General features: G+C 50.7%; 1 protein-coding gene across 4 annotated transcripts in view; it reads right to left on the bottom strand.

The window, feature by feature from the left end:
- Positions 1-4,859: 4,859 nt before the first annotated feature.
- The window catches only part of KIF18B (kinesin family member 18B), a 36,377-nt gene continuing 21,756 nt past the window's right edge, over positions 4,860-19,480 (bottom strand). For 3 of the 4 annotated variants that reach the window (XM_043536946.1, XM_043536945.1, XM_043536948.1), the window contains 8 exons: positions 14,856-14,968; positions 14,210-14,345; positions 13,359-13,459; positions 11,823-12,028; positions 8,679-9,264; positions 7,518-7,628; positions 7,042-7,139; positions 4,860-6,302 (listed from right to left, as the gene is read on the bottom strand). In XM_043536946.1, coding sequence (XP_043392881.1) covers positions 6,196-6,302; positions 7,042-7,139; positions 7,518-7,628; positions 8,679-9,264; positions 11,823-12,028; positions 13,359-13,459; positions 14,210-14,345; positions 14,856-14,968 — 1,458 coding nt within the window. In that variant the 3' untranslated portion in view covers positions 4,860-6,195. The remainder of the gene's footprint in view (positions 6,303-7,041; positions 7,140-7,517; positions 7,629-8,678; positions 9,265-11,822; positions 12,029-13,358; positions 13,460-14,209; positions 14,346-14,855; positions 14,969-19,480) is intronic. The other variant, XM_043536949.1, reaches the window with a different exon arrangement.

Below are 19,480 nucleotides of genomic sequence, written 5' to 3'. Positions count from 1 at the left end.
AACAAGTACTGACTGGTGGGGTCACGTCATAGCGCAGGTTTGGGAGGAGGAGCAGTGGCTACAGAACTGTCCGGTGGGAAATGCCACGTTCCTGGGTCTGTGCTCTGAACTTGCCCCAGCTCTCCAACACAGGAACACCAAAACGAGAGCTGCCCTGGCAGTGGAGAGGCATGTGGTGATTGCACTGAGGAAACCTGCAATGCTAGATTGCACCCGGTGGGTGAGAAACCATTTTGGAGTTGGAAAATCCATAGTGGGGGGCCACTAACCGTTTCCTGCTATGCAGCGCTGTGACTCTTGACCATGTGCAGGCCGTGGTCGGTGGATTTGCAGCAATGGGGTTCCCGAACTGTGATGGGGTGATAAATGGCACGCCCAGCCCTATTTGGTCACCTTGCTAGGGAGCACAGCAACGGAAAGGGCGACCTATGCATAGTTATGCCAGTGCTGGTTGCTCACCAGGGATGCTTCACTGACAGCCGTGTGGGATCACCAGAGAAGGTTGCGTGACACTTGTGTCTGGCAGAACACAGGACTGTTCAGAGCGCTGGCCCCCGTCCAGGTTATGTCTTATAGTCCTAAAAATCTCATGGTTTCAGGCAATCACCGGAAGGGACCCCCCCCCTGCAATATAGTCTGTTCTATTATTTTGTGTGTTTTATCTCCCTCCTCTGAAGCCTCAGGATGGCCGGGGCTGGGCTGGGCCACTGGGTGGGGAGTGCCAGGGCTCTGAGGTGGCCCTGGGCATTTTCTCTCTCTCAGAGAGAGATGGGTCTAGCTCACAAGCTCAGGGTCTAACTGGCTGATGGGTCTAGCTCACAAGCTCAGGGTCTAACTGGTTGCTACATGTGGGCTGGGGCAGGAATATCCTCCCAGGTCAGATTAGCCGGGGCCTTGGGGGGGTTTCGCGTTTGCCTCAGCCTGGGGCGGGGAGGGGGGGGTCACTGGCCAGGATTATCCTGGTGTATCTCACATAATCTTTCCCCCACCCTTGCAGGGGCCTTGGGCCCTGGCCGCCCTCGGCCTGTGGCACGGCATCGTCCAGTGTCCTGAGGGCTGTGACGCTTTGGGCTCATTTCGGTTGTTGGGGTCCATGTGCGGGTGCTGGCTGGGGCTGGTGGGGGCCTGTGCTGTACACGGGCTTGGCAGACTTTGCTTTTTATGTGTTTGTAATGTTGCTGGAGGACAGCACGGTTTACTTTTAAGCATTTCCCCCCGGTTTTATGGATTTAAGTTATCACAGTTGAACGGAAGGACGGTGGGGTGACATCACACTTCATACCATTCGATCTCCCCAACGCTAGCGCTCGTCCATTCACAAGCAGCTTTCTTCATACTTTGCCGGCTTGTACATGGCGATTACTGGCCAGGGAAGTACTTTTGTGGGTCTGGTGAACTCCACGTTTCCAGACGGAAAATCCAGCCCTTCCCAGCGGAGCCGTACACACAGTCAGCCCAGATGATCTGGGGTCCCTTCTGGCCTTAAATGTTAGGACTCGGTGACTAGGCCACACTGCTGTGAGGAGAAACCAGAGCTGGAGCAGATCAGCCCCCTGCAGCAGATGCCGACTGCTCACCAAGCCCCAAATCTACAAGTGCCTTCCCTTGAACCCTGGCCTCGAGCCCTGGCCTCTGGGTGGCGCTAGGGGCAACATGTTGCCACAGTGGTGGTGTAAATGCCTGATCATTTAAACAGGGGACCTCGCCGTGTCGGGGGAGGGATAGCTCAGTGGTTTGAGCATTGGCTTGCTAAACCCAGGGTTCTGAGTTCAATCCCTGAGGGGGCCATTTAGGGATCTGGGCCAAAAATTGGGGCTTGGTCCCCCTTTAAGCAGCGGGTTGGACTAGATGATCTCCTGAGGTCCCTTCCAACCCTGAGATTCTCTGATTCCCCAAGTGCAAATCTCTCTGCTTTCATTTCAAAAATACCTAGAGTCTGTGCGTACGAGACCCTGCATGTGCAAGCTCCGCCCTCCACTGGGTGGAATCAGAGCTGCATCAGTCCCTCACGCGCTAACTCCCAGGAGAGTTTCTCCCTTGGCTCAGGGGTGGATTCCTGGCGCAGGAGGATTTCAGCTCTAGCCTTCCTGACCCCCGGGAGCTGCAGGTGCCCCTGCTGTGCAGCATGGGGATGTGACGCACTAGGTGGCTGCAGGCTTGTTACGGTATCTCCTCAGCCCTTCCTGTCCGAGCAGCCCCATGGGTATAATTCACAAAGACATGTAGGGGCCTAAGTCCTGGTCTATGCCCCACAAAACTCCAGCCCGACCCTGCAGGTATTGAAGCTCCCAGGGTAAAAGCTCACCAAGTGCCTCAGGGACACACGCACAGCTGCCTCCTCGCCATCTAGACACCATCTCCCACCCATGCTCCAGCGGGGAGAGGCTAGGCGCGTGCAGGCCTGAGGCAGTAGGTGCTCAGAGGCTGCCTGCCAGTGGGGGTCCCAGTGAAGGCCTCGCCAGCAGAGAAGATGGTGGTGACCATTACCCTGGAGCACTCCCCAGGGATGTAGGAGACCAGGGGTTTCCTCCTCTCAGGAGAGCATCCTAACCAGTGAGCTGTGGGGCTCCCTCAATCTCTCCTGCTGATGCTGTGGACTAAATAATCAGTGTCCTTTGGACCAGTGTGAGAATGTACCTGGAGCCCTGGGGTTAGGGCACTGAGAGGGGAGACCCCAATTCAAATCTGTCCATCCCCCCACATGGCAGAAAGGGCGGAATTGAACCTGGGCTTTCCCCCATCCCAGCTGGGTGAGCACCAGCACCTCAGTCCCCCTGGTTCATTGGGCAGAGCGAGACACCTGCCTAGGGCCCTGCTTTGGAAGGAGGGGGGGTCCCGTTCACAGCTTGTAGCCTGGATTTAGGGGTGCCTCTCACCGAGACAGGGGCAGGGCTTAGCACACACCCCTGGGGTCAGCATCACCCAGTGGCTGGCATAGGTGGCTTCCGTTCCCAAGGGCCCAACTTTCCCCATTCATTGCAGCAGAAGCCTGGGCACCTGACTTGGCTTTGTGGCTCCCAGCATTCCTGGACATCGCCACTCAGCGTCACAACACCCCCCACCTTGGTGACACTAGCCCACCCACGTGCAGTTAATTAACCCTCCCAGCGCCTTGGGAGATAGGCAGGCTCATTGACCCACATATGGACAAAGCCCTGAGACATCGCATGCTGGTTGCTATCCTTCACCCGGATCTTGCATGTTTCATCCCCGTCTTGGCCGCACAGACTGAGCTCTTCGGGGCAGGGTTACGTGTTTGCACCAGGGGACCCCAGCCTCATTCGGGAACATCAAGCAAACCATAAATGAGCAACAATGGTGTGACCTGGGCAGCAAGTCAAGAGCAGATCCCAGTTCCCTGCTCTGGCCATTTGACCACGCTGCCTAGTTCTGAACCGCGGAGACATTGGCCTAGCTTTGCTCCGGCAGCAGCTGGTGTGCATGCTCACCCCAGGCAGTGCAGATCTCACCTGCAGCGGGCCGCAGGTTGGAGGATTTGGCTGCAGCATCCAGCTCCACCTGCACCCCCATTTGATCTCACACTCAGGCCTTTTAAAACAACAGCAGGCGACTCGGACCCACGGCGACACTTTCGAATGGCTTGTCTGCCTCACCTTGCTGGGCGGCGCGTCTGTCGGCTTAGCTCTGTGAGCTTGTTAGCTGAGGCAACGGCTTTTCCTCCACGCAGGAAGGAAGGATTGAGAGAGATGGTGCAGGGATGGTGGGGGAAGGTCTTTGGGGTGAACAGAGTCTCAGCTAATCTCCCCAGATATTTATTTTTTCCCAGCTCCTACGCAGATGGGATCAAAGCGTTAACGTCTCTTGTGAAAGACGTCAGTCACTTCAGCTGCAGGGAGGCAAAGCTGGGTTCTCCCCCCAGCCCCCTTAATGAGAGGACCAAACTTTAAGGGAGCTGAAAGTTTTAATTATAATCTTCCAGCCTCCAACAATGCAAAGCTGGGTGCACACGAGCATTTTCCTTTGCAAGCCAGCTCTCTCCAGTGTTACACCAGAAAGGGACTGAAATAATTAGGGCAGTGGAAGTTTGTAGCCCCCCCACTTCCCAGAGGGGAGTTAGAAAGCAGCAGATCACTAAGCAAACCCGGGGCTGGCTGTCAGGAAGGGTTGCATCAGGAGCAAAGGGGACAGCTCTCTGGGAAATGAGCCTGGTGTTAGCATACTAAAGAGAACGGCATATTTAAAATTCTTGGGTTATTGCTACACCCACTCATTGGATTGTAACATTTTTGTGAATCTTCAGCTGGATTGTCTGGGCCCAAGGCTTTGTGCAAGAGAGTCCTCTCCCCCAAATGGATGCAGGGTTATTGTAGCTGAGCTGGTCCCAGGATACTAGAGAGACAAGGTGGGGGAGGGAATATTTTTTATTGGACCAACTTTTGTTAGCGAGAGAAACAAGCTTATGAGCTCCACAGAGCTCTTCTTCAGGTCGTTCCCTCTCCCGCTTTGTGGGGTACCGGAGTCCAGGCTCCAGCCTGAACCAGGTCTACACTGCAATTTTATAGCCCTACCACCTGAGACAGCTGACGCAGGCCTGCCCTAGGTGTTTTATTGCAATGCAGACAAAGCCTCAAAGCCCCTCTGCCAGCACGTAAGTAGTGGAAGGAAAAGAAAATCGGGGCCTCATAAAGATCCATGCAGAGCTGTCTGGGAGGCACAGTTTGATTGTAAAGAGGAAGGTGATTTGAGCTGGGTTCGGGGTGCAGAGAAGAGGCAACTTCAGGGGGTCGCTAGTGAGACTCTTTCCCCTCCCCTTGGCAGAGGCAGTGCCAAGCACTGGTGAGGGGATGATGTGAACCAATGGCTGGAACTGGCCTGAAACCAACGGTAGATTGAGAGGGTAGCAGAGGAGGCTCCAGCAGAACTGAGAGGTTGGGACAGTTCCCACTGAAGTGTCCTTGCTGAGCCAGCCCCCTGGTTAGTGGTAGCAGGAGGTGAGGCCGCTCACACACAGTATTTCTCTCTAGCTCACGCCCACTTACCTGAGGTTTCACCCCGTTTGCCCTCAGGCGCGCTGGAAAAGTTCCAGCTGCAGCTGGCGCAGCACTGAACAGAACACCGGGGTGGCAGAGGCCTTGGCTGAGGGAGTCTGGGCCCTGAGCGACAGGCTCGCTGGGCACCTAAATCACTGGCCGTCTAGGGAGCCGCAGCAGGGCCATCCACGAGTAGCTCCATGACAGGCTCTGGCTGGGAGGGAAGTGAGAAGTATCACACTTCAGAGCTTTATTAGAAGTGGAAGTACTGCAGCCATCTGTTAGCACTAGACACCGAAGAGGAGTTTACACAGGATCTAAAGACAGAACAGCGATAATCCATCTGGTATAAAATATAGGGCTATATCTGACTGGAGGAGAGTTGCACAGCCCATTTGCACTGCTCAGGAGACTCCCCACAGCCCAGCTAAGAACCCAGGCCGTTTCCATTAGTAAAACCAAGCCAGGCGCAATGTGAATGCCGAGCAACTCCAGCGAAGTCACTGGTGTAACTGAGATCAGACTCTGGCCCTCGAGGAGAGGACTTTCTGGCAGGGCAGGCAAGAAGAGCAGCATGGCCACGGGAGAGCACAGAGCAGGAGGGTTCAAGGAAGTTTTGCTCTGGGGTGTGTGGAGGTGCAGCAGTCTGCCCCCAGCCCTGCAGGGCTCTGCCACAGCTGCTCAGCTCAGGAGCCGGGTATGCCGGGGTGCCGCAGGGCCCTAGGGCCAGACACCAACGAGGAGCTTTTGGACACTAGTAGGATCTGGGCTGGGGAAGAGAACTGCCAGCAGAACGCCCCATTCCAGTCTTCTCTCCTTCTCAGAATGCGGAGATGAGGAACAGGATGCTGCCACCCTGCAGAGGGGAAAGGGTGAGGAGACAGTAGGAGCAGCGCTGCCTTCTTCCTTTCATTGCTTCACTGCCAAGAGAGGCAGCAGGATCAGGAAAGCCCTGAGGAGACTGGCACTGATGGGAGTGCTGCCCAAACGCCAGGGAGTGGCAGCTCAGGACAAGGGGACAGCTCCCCCCTCAGGGAACCCTGCCACAGAAGGGAGGTTTGAGCCCAGTCTGTACATGAGGAGAGGGGGAAGAGGTCCATGCTCCAGGGTTAGATCCACTAGATGCTGGCCTTGTCCCAGGCCTTGTCTGGCAGGCAGCGCTAAGCTAAAACGGCCCCTGCATTGATGTCGCTCCAAGGACACTTCAGCAGAAAAGCTTCATGGCCCGGGATCCGGGTGCAGCCAGCATTTTTCCACCAACGGCTTGGAGATCTTCTCTGCTGCTCTTGCCCAGAGGGCAGGAAGGAGGCTCTGGAGGTGAAAACACGGGAAATAAAAGCAGAGGCCTGAGCATCACTGGGCAGGATCGCTGGCACCTGTAGCCCTTGGAGCGTCCCAGGCTGGCAGCGAGCCCACACTTCTACAATGGAGCCCACTTCCCACCCCCTGCTCCCGCTAGGAGGCCCCACACCCTCCCTTTATAGACTCGCTGCCCTCCTCCCCTTGTGCTACACAGGCACGAAAGCTCAAGGGGTAGTGCCAGAGCCACTGCTCGGCACAGGAGGAGGAAAGGATCTTCTGATCCAGGTTTCTACCCGCCTCCCCACCACAGTCCAGCCCCCAAGGGCTCATGCGTGCTGGTCTTTGACAGATGGGGGCGGGGTGGGGATTCAGTGAGGCTGGGCACTCTTTGCACCCTAGGGCTGAGCATGCTCTTGGGAGCAGATGGCAGTGGGGGATGGGTACAGGCACCCCAGGGTGGGCTGCCTGGACACAATGGGGAAACACAAGGATTTGCATAAGTTGTCATAGTCACCGCAACACTGGCATCTCAGGCAGCTATTCCCTGTACCCCACCCTTGAGTAGAAGGGCCACTGCTCAGATGTAGCAGGGGAGGTTCATCTGGCACCTGTACTAGCCAAGGCCAGGCCTAGCACCTGCCTGAGCCCAGGGGTGGCTCCCACAGTATATCCCCAAGCAGGAAGGCCCAGACTGGGGGCCCTCCTTCCTCAGTCTGTCTAGCCAAGCACTAAGAAGAGAAGGGGTTACCTGGGACACTTGGGGTCTGCAAGGACTTCACAGTGCTGCTCTGGAGCCTGGCAATTCGGCTCTGGCTCCGCAGCCCACCCAGCGAGCGGGAGGCAGCGCTGAAATGGAAGGCAAGGGCAGTTAGCGACATTTCAATCCCAGCTCCCAGAGGCAGGGCTCCTGAACAGTGTCAGTCACGTCTAGGCTCTGGGGCAACATTTACCTTCATCCCCCTCAGCCCCTCAGGATCAATCCTGCAGCCATTTCACCTGCCTCAGCACTGGGGAGAGAAGGCCTGTTACAGGAGAGGGAGAGCAGTCAGGCTCAGAAGGGAAGCACAAGAACTACATGCTCCAGTGGTCCCTCAGACAGCTGCTTCTCCGTGGGCTTCCCTGGACAGCTGCTGGGGAACCAGAGAGGGAGGATACAGACCTCACGCAATCCACTAGCTGGTGATCTGGTCTTGGGCTGGCTGCCTCCCTCCAGCGAGCTCTTACCTCACAGAACGCTTTCTCTTCTGTCCCATTGCTTTAGAGACTGAGGGTAGCTTCGGGATGCTGCCAGGTGGGATGGAGGAGCCCTTCATGGTGAACACGGGCACGGCAGCTCTGAATCCAATCAGATAACAAGTTAACACACGTGCACTGAAACACTCTCTCCTAGACAGAATCTCAGGCCCATCTCCTCTGGACTGTCATTGCCATTGTAAATATAGAAGAGTTCCTACAATGAAGGCAAAGCAGTGAATATAATAAAGGCAAGCTAGCCCTACGGGCTACACCACGGAGAAATGGGACATTAACTGAGACTACTGAGGGGTTAACTCCATAAACAGGCAGGGAATTGGGGTCTCACTCACCAGCTAGATGGATGAAATGCAAACCTTTATAACTAAAGTTCCAAGCAAGGCCGCAGCATCTATAGATTTGAGTAGGAGACTGAAGTCAGGCCTCCTGGGCACTATTCCTGGCTCTGCTACTGGCTTGCAAGGTGACCTTGGGCAAGTCACTACCCCACTGTGCCGCAGTTTCCCCACCAATTCTTATATAAAGGGTATTCTGGAGTATCTACTTTGTCACCAAGCACATTCCCAGCCAGCATTTACAGACTAATACACATTTGGTTTATACAACTCAGCTCAAACCAGAGTCATTTTTGAAATGCAGCGGCAGGCAGGCGTCAAAATAAAGGTGGTACAATGGAACAGTCTCATCATTCATTTATCAGCATTTGCTAAGTGCTTTACGACAGCATTCAGAGGAGAAGCGAGGTACTGCTGGATTCTAACAAGTCTTTAGAGCTGGACAAGCTATCTGAAGAAGCGATTCCTCTTGAATATCGACAGGAAAAGACAAGGAAGAATGGATTTTTCAAACACTTTCCAATTCTACATAAACAGTGCATGTGCAAAGTTAGACTGGTGTTTGTTCACATATCTGACTGCTAGTTTTGGGGCTTATGAGTCTCAGAGAAAGAATTCCCTTGTAGCATTTTCACTCAAAGCCACAAGAACATCCTACTAGTACAGATGAACCAGAAAATGAAACTGACTAGAAGGCAGAATGAAATTCACCAGCCCAATTCCCTATCCAAAGCCAGTGCTGCACAGTGAGCAGGTTACAGTGGACCTGGTAGATAGGAGTCCCAGCAGTACTAACCTGGGCATGAAGGAGACTTCAGACTTTTTTAAGATGCACTGGACGTTCTCCCAGCCAGGGAATTCCGGGGAACTGAATTTCACAGGATTGTCCACACCAGATGAACAGCTGTCCTCAGCAAGGTCAAAAGTTATATTCAGGTCTCGGATGGTCAGCGTAGCTGGAGTGCAGCAGTTTTGGGCAGCAGATGTTGCCAGGGGGACCCGGCTTTTGGTGACTGTTGATGGGCAGGGTTTTGGGATGCAATAAGGCACTAGTTGAGAAGGTTTAGCTTCCTTAACAATGGGGGTGCTGTGACTGATTGTCACTGGAGGAGCAGTTGATTCATTTGCGGAGCCCCTTCGCCGGCTAGGAAGGGAGGATTTCCGCTGGCGCTTTGCCTGCCGTTTTGGCGTGGCAGGAGTTCCTGTTTTGGATGGGCTGCTCATTTCCGATCTCCTCCTCTTCTTCGTTGGCAGGCTGGGAGTCTTGGATGAGGGACTAGGGACCAACGCAAGCTCCTGCAAGGACTGTGTCACAGACCTTGTCATTGGGGCAGCACATTCTGTGGCAGGTGCACCCTGCAGCCCGGCAGCCAATGGCACCACTAGGAGAGTAGGTAAGTAGAGTGTTAAGAGATATAGCCACATCTCCCCTTATCCTCTTAAGTGCCAGCCCGTCCAGACCAGACACCTGGGGCAGTCACCAAGCAGCGCATGCCCCAACCCGAAGCAGGTAAGAAAGGCCATGCTGGCATAGTCATAGATGTTAGGAGTTAGGTCTTCTGGGTTCTCTTTCTGGTTCACAGAGAGATGATGCCCAACTCCTCAGTGATTCTAAGGCATCTGTCACTGCCTGGTGGGCTTGAGCTTGATGTGTAAAACCAGCCCTCTGGTTTACATGGAAGGGGGCTGCTAGCAGGCTGTTCTCAGGGAGGGGCACTAGATGTTCACATTTGCTGTCTCCCCTCCCCACAATCCAGAGGCCAGGCATGGCACCCCTTTTACCCAAGCCAACCAAAACAACAAAGTAGTAAACATTATCCTGGAACAAGTCAACCTCAAGAGAACAAGTCTAAAAGAACAAACAAAAAGCCTTATCTGCCCAGAGCAGAGTTTTTCCCTTGAAAAGGGAGAAGTCCCTGAGACTCGGAAGTCCATTAGGCACTTTGACATTGCTACTGATTTTACATGGCAGGTGCCTCAGGAGAAGGGCAGCAGTATCTACGAGAGACAGATACCTAGGCCCTTCTATGTATGCTGTTTCCCCAGGTTTTGGGGCGAGGGGTAGCCAGCAGCTGGAGGAGCTGTGATGTCAATGGGTTGAGTTTTGTGCACGCACCAAGAGCACTGAAGTCTAAACATATAATTAAAAATAAACCCTGTAAAGTCTCTAAGCCTCACTTCCCTGATCTGTAAACCCAGGAAATACTGACCTATTGTACACAGAGAGGAGCCTTGTAGAGCCTCAGCTATACAGTGCTGGGAGATGGCTTACTGCGGCTATGCCCAGGCTTCTGTGAATGTGATTAAACTGCCATATAAATGGCCACATCCAAATTTTTAAAACTTGTGTATAATTGCACTGCAGGATCTACAGTTTGGTTTGTTTGAAACAAATAATGCCCCTGGGCCTTATTAGTTATAGAGAAAGCCTTCAAACATGAACCAAGTGTGACCAATGCCATGACCTGCACTCAGAGCTCATCTGGTCAGAGCTGAAATGATTTAACTGAGGTTTCAGAGTAGCAGCTGTGTAGTCTGTATCCACAAAAAGAAAAGGAGGACTTGTGGCACCTTAGAGACTAACAAATTTATTTGAGCATAAGCTTTTGTGAGCTACAAAAAGTGAGCTACAGCTCACTTCATTGGACGCATGCAGTGGAAAATAAGTGGGGAGATTTATATATACAGAGAACATGAAACAATGGGTGTTACCATACACACTGTAACGAGAGTGATCACTTAAGGTGAGCTATTACCAGCAGGAGAGCTGGGGGGGGTGAGGGGGACATTTTGTAGTGATAATCAAGGTGGGCCATTTCCAGCAGTTGACAAGAATGTGTGTGTGGGGGGCTGGGGGGGGGGGGTGGAATAAACATGGGGAAATAGTTTTACTTTGTGTAAAGTCTCTATTCAAGCCTAAGTTAATTGTATCCAGTTTGCAAATTAATTCCAATTCAGCAGTCTCTCATTGGAGTCTGTTTCTGAAGTTTTTTTGTTGAAGAATTGCCACTTTTAGGTCTGTAATCGAGTGACCAGAGAGATTGAAGTGTTCTCCAACTGGTTTTTGAATGTTATAATTCTTGACGTCTGATTTGTGTCCATTTATTCTTTTACGTAGAGACTGTCCGGTTTGGCCAATGTACATGGCAGAGGGGCATTGCTGGCACACGAAGGCATATCTCACATTGGTAGATGTGCCAGTGAATGAGCCTCTGATAGTGTGGCTGATGTGATTAGGCCCTGTGATGGTGTCCCCTGAATAGATATGTGGACACCGCTGGCAACGGGCTTTGTCGCAAGGATAGGTTCCTGGGTTAGTGGTTTTGTTGTGTGGTTGCTGGTATTTCCTTCAGGCTGGGGGGCATTGTTTCATGTTCTCTGTGTATATAAATCTCCCCACTGTATTTTCCACTGCATGCAGCCGATGAAGTGAGCTGTAGCTCACGAAAGCTTACGCTCACATAAATGGGTTAGTCTCTAAGGTGCCACGAGTCCTCCTGTTCTTTTAACTGAGGTTGATTTTAAACAGAGGTACTTAGCGGGGGGTAGAGGCTGTGCCACTGCACCTAGTCCTAGGGTCCCCAGTGCGGTATCCACTCAGTTGCCCACCCACCCTCAAGTTGCCTTTGTCCTCAAAGTGCGTTTAAGTTGGGTCCTGGATGCCAAGTTAATGCTCCATGTAGCCAGGGGCTACATATGCCGCACCCAGCTTTGCTCTAGCCTGCTAGGGAGTTTGGGCCGCAGGGAAGGCTCCAAGTGAGGCAGCCACTCCCATTGGGAGGGAGGACAGTAGTGACAACCCCAAAGTGTGAGCCACTGAACAGAGCCTTCCAGTCTCCTCTGCCCTGTCACTCATGCATATATTTCAAATCCTGGGGGGACAGCAGAAAGTAGGGGTTGAGGCCCAGCTGTTCTGGAGACCACACCCACACAAGCTCACCATTATCCGAGTGCTGCTGCTCCTCTTGGGCTGGGGTCACCTCGGATCCGCCCAGAGTCCCAGCTGGCTCTTGACTCCTACCGGTTTCTCTTTGCACCAGGTATTCCAGTTCCTCAAACTCTGAGACCATGTCAGGGGTTAGGAGGTTGGCAGCCTTCAACAGAGAGTACTGCCTTTGTGCAACACGCAGGACAGCAATTACCAGCCTGGGATAGAAAGGGCCGTAATGTGAGTTTCACTGGAGCCGATGAACACTGTCTCCAATAGTCTAGCACAGTGTAGCATGCCTCCCATGTCAGGTGAGAACCTGGTCCCAAGAACCAGTTAGCTGAAAATCGTGACTTCAGCTTAGGTCTTCTGGGCACCTAGGTTACATCACCAGCACCTCAGTCCCACATACCACCTACCTGCATTGGTTCCAGGAAGCACCCAGACAAGCCCGTTCAATTCCAGGTGTCCTCTTAGGGTCGCACAAGAGCACAGACTGTTAGTGCAAGGGACGGCCAAACTTTACAATACAGCGGTGTGGCAGCTTGCGGCCAGTCCGAAGTCTGCACCTCAGCTGTAAATGGATCGGGCAGCGGAGCCCAATCCAAGGGGGTAGGATCTGGTCAGACTATTTTAGGACTGCAATAGCAGAGAAGGAATTCCTGCTTGATGGGTTCACCAGCAACAGAAACTGCCGGTTGTCAACTCTGTAGTCATCCTTTGATTCCAGCGCTGGTATCGCAGGCATGTGGGACGCTGGGCTGGGCTTTTGGCACCTCTGATTCTTGGCCAGGCTGGCAGGTTTTAAAGTTAAACACCCCCCTTCCCCAGGGCTCCTCCTGAAGAGTAACTTTTCCAAGGGATCCATTCTGGCAAGAGACTTGGGGCAGAGATCCCAGCAGACTGGGTCATGGACCCACCCCAGGCCACAACCTATAGAAGCCCAGGACAGAAGGAGAGCTTCTGGAGGTGAATTCTACCAGTCTGAAGTTCAGGTTCACATACCATTTGCCACACTGGGAATTCTGACTCTGCTTTGCTGGCAGAATCCATATTACTGGGATTCATGGAGAAAGGGCAGTTACTTTGCTACCACTAGTACCTCAGTACATAAATTACTTGGGCTGGACCATTATTGTTCCTAGACACCATGACCTCCTATGGCAGCTTTGGCACAGGAGAAAAAGGAATCTCCCCAGCACATGGCACATTGGCCAGGCCTTGGTTTTGTCTCCCCCTGGAGCATTTTACAGAGATCACCCATTAGGATCAGGGAGGGGTATCCCATATGATCAGTTTCCAGTGGGCTATGGTAGGTGCTGCCTTTATAGGACAGGTAACTACAGAGGCCCTATATCCCTATTAACTGCTCCTGCCCCTTCACAATCACCATGAGGCGCACAAGCACCCTGCAGACTGCACTGGTTCTTTCAGCCTGGGCACAGTACTGCCGCACAGTTCACCTTGCCACAGGAAGGAGCACGTCCCTTTTTCCTATGTGCACGTATGTGGGGGCAGCAGTGGGGGAGGTGGTGAGGGAACACTCACCTCTGGGTCTGATCCCGGGGCAGTCCCTGGAGCAGAGAGCTTGGTTTATTGGTTTTCTGCTGAAGATCTGTGGCATAGTCATGAAGTTCCTTCTCTGGCATCTGAATTGATCACAAGGAGGGAACGTTAGTTAGTTAGTTAGTTGGGGATTGATCCTGCTTTGAGCAGGGGGTTGGACTAGATGACCTCCTGAGGTCCCTTCCAGCCCTGAGATTCTATGATTCTATGAATGCTTTTGCTCAGTTTTGCCAGCTCCTGCCACTCTCACCTGGCACAGGTTTAATGAAGGAGAGGGAGAGTTTACTGTAGAGCAGAGGACACGGCTTCAGCACAAGCTGTAACCCCAGACAGTAACGTGTGTCATGTAGATGGGGCTGTCCTTGTACTTTACAACAGAACCAAGCAGCATGAGAGACTAGTGGGCTGCACTGCACATCACATGTCCACTGCTCACTGAGCCCTGAGACCTTGTACTGCATTATGCAGTGGAGAGCTCCTCAGCTGGACCCTTGTCTTAAGGCACAGAACAAGGTGCCGTGGGGACGGCCATCAGCGAAGTGTTTTGCAGAGCCGTGATCCTGTGGGGCTGAGTGCAGCTTTGGAGCAGCCTCTTATCCTTTCCCCAGGATAATGCTCATCTTCCAAGGCCACAATTCCCAGCTTCTCTACTCCCCCCCTCCGCTGCTGACCCTCCAGATATTGCCATAGCCCTGCTATTCCTCGTCAGTGTCTCAACACCTCAGGGTCACCCTCACCTATCCTACTCTTCCCCTCACCCTGCTGCTGTCTCATTCTCTCCAAGTCTCCAAACCTGCCCAAGCGCTCCTCTGCCAACCGGCCCCTTCTCTCACCTGTTCCACTGCTCCCAAGTCCTGTTGCTGAAAGGATGGTCTCACTTTCAGCTCCTGCTGCTGTATCACCATTTCCTGGTTACCCTTCTCAGGGACTTCATGATCTGGAGACCCCTCCTGTGTAGCCTGTGCTGACCTGTAGCAATGCAGAGGAAGAAGCAGCCATAACAACACGGAGACAAGCTCTTTGGGAGCAGTTGCCAGAGCAGATTTGGGTGGAAAGCTGCAGTGTTTGCTGCAACCACTTACAGGCTTCTCTGGGGAGGTCAGAGATGGAGACCCTCATGGAGACCTTTCTTTTACAGTCAGATTTTGCAAGTCTTATTCTGTGCTTAGTCTGGCAAAAGGCCTTCGTGGACCACCTTCCGTCTCACTTGTCAGTGAGTCACTCTGCCCATCCGGGCTCTGGGAGGCACCGGTGGACAGACTATGGCTTCATCATAGGCAGGAATGTACGACTGACATGACCATGTGCTTAGCGAGTCAACAGGTGTGGCTGCATTCCAATCAGCTCTGCTTTCAGACACAATCAAGAGTAAAATGAACCCTAAAAATCCTTGATGGGGGAAGCCTGGGAGATAGGATATAGCATTCAGCACTGGTCAGGCTCCTGGAAGGACAAGATTTGATGGTCAACAAAACGTACCTGAGCAGCTCCACCTGCCAAGGGCTAGACTGTGCCTGAGGAGCTGGAACCTGATGGTCTGGATCCTGGGTGTTTCTCTCATAAGCTTGGAGCTTCTCTCGCAGATTTGCCACCTGCAAGGGAAATTCAACCCATGTAGATCCGATTTCCCCATCCTTTCATGGCATTCGCTGGCAATTCCACAAAGCTACACCTCCCTTCTGAGAGCAGCAGCCTATGCACTGCAGGAGAGACCTTGACACTTAGGACTTGCTGTGTTCCTCCTGCACGTGAACCCCTAAGCAGCAAGGGACACCACATACCAGTCCCCAAGCATGTCCGCCACTTGCTCGTGAGCCTGTAGTCATACTCCACTCCAGAAACTGCAGTCAGGAGAAGTTCGTGCATTTGCAGGAGACCCCTCCCCAGCCCCCACCCGTGACACTTGGAGTCCTTGGAGAGCGGCCAGGCACCTGCCCTTTATTCCCCCAGGCAGTCTGCCAACCCCCCTGGATTCTGTATCAGATTGCAGACTGTGCAGCACCTTCAGGTCCAAGTGTTCCAAGGAGGTAGTTACCAGAATCCAGCCTCTGCACTAGCCCCTGTGTTGGTTTGACATTCAGTTCAGTCTTATTCTGCCCTGACATTTGTCAGTGTTGTGATCTGTCTAGCAGATTACCAGCTCAGGCTGGAGCAATAGGGCAATTCACTGGTGTGTGGATAGCAAAGAAATGCTAAAAGGTCATTGTGTGTTCAAGCCAATTCACAAAGGGGGATGTTATCACATTGCATTTACATCGCATATGCCCCCTAATTACATTTGCTCTAAATTCATGAAAACTAGCAAAATGCTGATATTTATAGATTCATAGATACTAAGGTCAGAAGGGACCATTATGATCATCTAGTCTGACCTCCTGCACAATGCAGGCCACAGAATTTCACCCACCCACTCCTGCGAAAAATCTCTCACCTGTGTCTGAGCTATTGAAGTCCTCAAATCGTGGTTTAAAGACTTCAAGGAGCAGAGAATCCTCCAGCAAGTGACCCGTGCCCCATGCTACAGAGGAAGGCGAAAAACCTCCAGGGCCTCTTCCAATCTGCCCTGGAGGAAAATTCCTTCCCGACCCCAAATATGGCGATCAGCTAACCCCTGAGCATATGAGCAAGATTCACCAGCCAGATATTACAGAAAATTCTTTCCTGGGTAACTCAGATCCCACCCCATCTAACATCCCATCACAGGTCATTAGGCCTATTTACCATGAATATTTAATTACCAAAATCATGTTATCCCATCATGCCATCTCCTCCATAAACTTATTGAGTTTAATCTTAAAGATAGATAGATCTTTTGCCCCACTGCTTCCCTTGGAAGGCTATTCCAAAACTTCACTCCTCTGATGGTTAGAAACCTTCATCTAATTTCAAGTCTAAACTTCCCAGTGACCAGTTTGTATCCATTTGTTCTTGTGTCCACATTGGTACTGAGCTTAAATAATTCCTCTCCCTCTCCGGTATTTATCCCTCTGGTATATTTATAGAGAGCCATCATATCTCCCCTCAACCTTCTTTTAGTTAGGCTAAACAAGCCAAGCTCCTTGAGTCTCCTTTCATAAGACAAGTTTTCCATTCCTCGGATCATCCTAGTAGCCCTTCTCTGTACCTGTTCCAGTTTGAATTCATCCTTCTTAAACATGGGAGTCCAGAACTGCACACAGTATTCCAGGTGAGGTCTCACCAGTGCCTTGTATAACGGTACTAAAACCTCCTTAACCCTACTGGAAATACCTCTCCTGATGCATCCCAAGACCGCATTAACTTTTTTCACAGCCATATCACATTGGCGGCTCATAGTCATCTTATGATCAACCAATACTCCAAGGTCCTTCTCCTCCTCCGTTACTTCTAATTGATGCAGTCCCCAGCTTATAACTAAAATTCTTGTTATTAATCCCTAAATGCATGACCTTACACTTCTCACTATTAAATTTCATCCTATTACTATTACTCCAGTTTACAAGGTCATCCAGATCCTCCTGTATGATATCCCTGTCCTTCTCTGAATTGGCAATACCTCCCAGCTTTGTATCATCCGCAAACTTTATTAGCACACACCCACTGTTTGTGCCAAGGTCAATAATAAAAGGATTAAATAAGATTGGTCCCAAAACGGATCCCTGAGGAACTCCACTGGTAACCTCCCTCCAGCCTGACAGTTCACCTTTCAGTAGGACACACTGTAGTCTCCCTGTTAACCAATTCCTTATCCACCTTTCAGTTTTCATATTGATCCCCATCTTTTCCACTTTAACTAATAATTCCCCATGTGGCACAGTATCAAACGCCTTACTGAAATCTAGGTAAATTAGATCCACTGTGTTTCCTTTGTCTAAAAAATCTGTTACTTTCTCAAAGAAGGAGATCAGGTTGGTTTGGCATGATCTACCTTTTGTAAAACCATGTTGTATTTTGTCCCATTTACCATTGACTTCAATGTCCTTAACTACTTTCTCCTTCAAAATTTTTTCCAAGACCTTGCATACTGCAGATGTCAAACCAACAGGCCTATAGTTACCCGGATCACCGTTTTTTCCCTTTCTTAAAAATAGGAACTATGTTAGCAATTCTCCAATCATACGGTACAACCCCTGAGTTTACAGATTCATGAAAAATTCTTGCTAATGGGCTTGCAATTTCGGGTGCCAATTCCTTTAATATTCTTGGATGAAGATTATCTGGGCCCCCCGATTTAGTCCCATTAAGCTGTTTGAGTTTCGCTTCTACCTCAGATATGGTAATATCTACTTCCATATCCTCATTCCCATTTGTCATGCTACCATTATCCCTAAGATCCTCTTTAACCTTATTAAAGACTGAGGCAAAGTATTTGTTTAGATATTGGGCCATGCCTAGATTATCCTTGACCTCCACTCCATCCTCAGTGTTTAGCGGTCCCACTTCTTCTTTCTTTGTTTTCTTCTTATTTATATGGTATAGAACCTTTTACTATTGGTTTTAATTCCCTTTGCAAGGTCCAACTCTACTTGTCTTTTAGCCTCTCTCACTTTATCCCTACGTGTTCTGACCTCAATAAGGTAGCTTTCCTTGCTGATCCCTCCCATCTTCCACTCCCTGTAGGCTTTCTGCTTTTTCTTAATCACCTCTCTGAGATGCTTGCTCATCCAGCTTGGTCTACAACTCCTGCCTATGAATTTTTTCCCCTTTCTTGGGATGCAGGCTTCCGATAGCTTCTGCAGCTTTGATTTAAAATAATCCCAGGCCTCCTCTACCTTTAGATCCATAAATTCTTCAGTCCAATCCACTTCCCTAACTAATTTCCTTAATTTTTGAAAGTCAGGCCTTTTGAAATCAAAAGCCCTAGTTGCAGATTTATTTTTGTTTATCCTTCTTTTCAGTTTGAACTGAATTAGCTCATGATCACTTGAACCAAGATTATCCCCTACAACCATTTCTTCTATGAGGTCCTCACTACTCACCAAAACCAAATCTAAAATGGCATCCCCTCTAGTCGGTTCAGCAACTACTTGATGAAGCAATCCATCAGCTATCGCATCTAGGAAAATCTGAGCCCTATTATTATTACTAGCACTCGTCCTCCAGTCTATATTTGGGAAGTTAAAGTCTCCCATGATCACACAGTTTCCATTAGTATTTACTTTATTAAAAACATTAAAAAGGGCTCTATCCATATCCAGATTAGATCCCGGCGGTCTACAGCACACCCCAAGCACTAATATTGTCTTCACTTACTTATAACCTGTTGTTTACTATTGCATTACATTAGGTATACCCCTTACTTAATTAACCCTAGATCAAAAGTGTATGTTAGTGAGAATTTACGTGGTGTGTAAACTGCATGAAAACTAATGAGTGATACTTGTATTGTTTTCACTTCTCTATCCCTATTAGACTGTAGTGGCAGGCAATTGCATTATGTATGTCACTGCAACTACATTACTTGTGAATGCAAAAAGTAGAAGGCTAACTTGAAAGCAAGAGTCGTTGCGTTCAACAATGGATACAGAAGCAGTCAGCTAATTTTCTGTGAACAAGAATCTATAAATACTGGTTCAAGGGAATGATCTTCCTCCTTGGGGGCGGAGGGATAGCTCAGTGGTTTGAGCATTGGCCAGCTAAACCGAGGGTTGTGAGTTCAATCCCTGAGGGGGCCATTTAGGGATCTGGGGCAAAAATTGGGGATTGGTCCTGCTTTGAGCAGGGGGTTGGACTAGATGACCTCCTGAGGTCCCTTCCAACCTTGATATTCTATGATTCTATGATCCTGCATCTTTGAACTGTTTTGGATTCTAATAGGGTGGAATATTGAACAAGTGGACGGAGATTCCCCACAGTTATTCTGTGTAACGCTGAGAGACTTATTGAAATCTAGCAGCTCACTTCATCTCTGCTATCATATTGGACTTACCAACCGACTCCCTGTGAATGCATTTTACCTGCTTTAACCTCTCAATAACTCTCATTTTTTTTCTTAGCTAATAAAGCTTTAGATAGTTTACTAGAGAAACTGGCTGTCAGCGTTGTCTTTGGTGTGAGATCGAGTATGCATTGACCCAGGGTAAGTAACCGACCCCTTGGGGTTGGGAGTAACCTAATATGAGGTG

The sequence above is a fragment of the Chelonia mydas genome, chromosome 27, assembly GCF_015237465.2.
Source record: "Chelonia mydas isolate rCheMyd1 chromosome 27, rCheMyd1.pri.v2, whole genome shotgun sequence".
Classification (NCBI taxonomy): domain Eukaryota; kingdom Metazoa; phylum Chordata; order Testudines; family Cheloniidae; genus Chelonia; species Chelonia mydas.
This window is presented reverse-complemented; position numbering and strand designations above follow the sequence as displayed.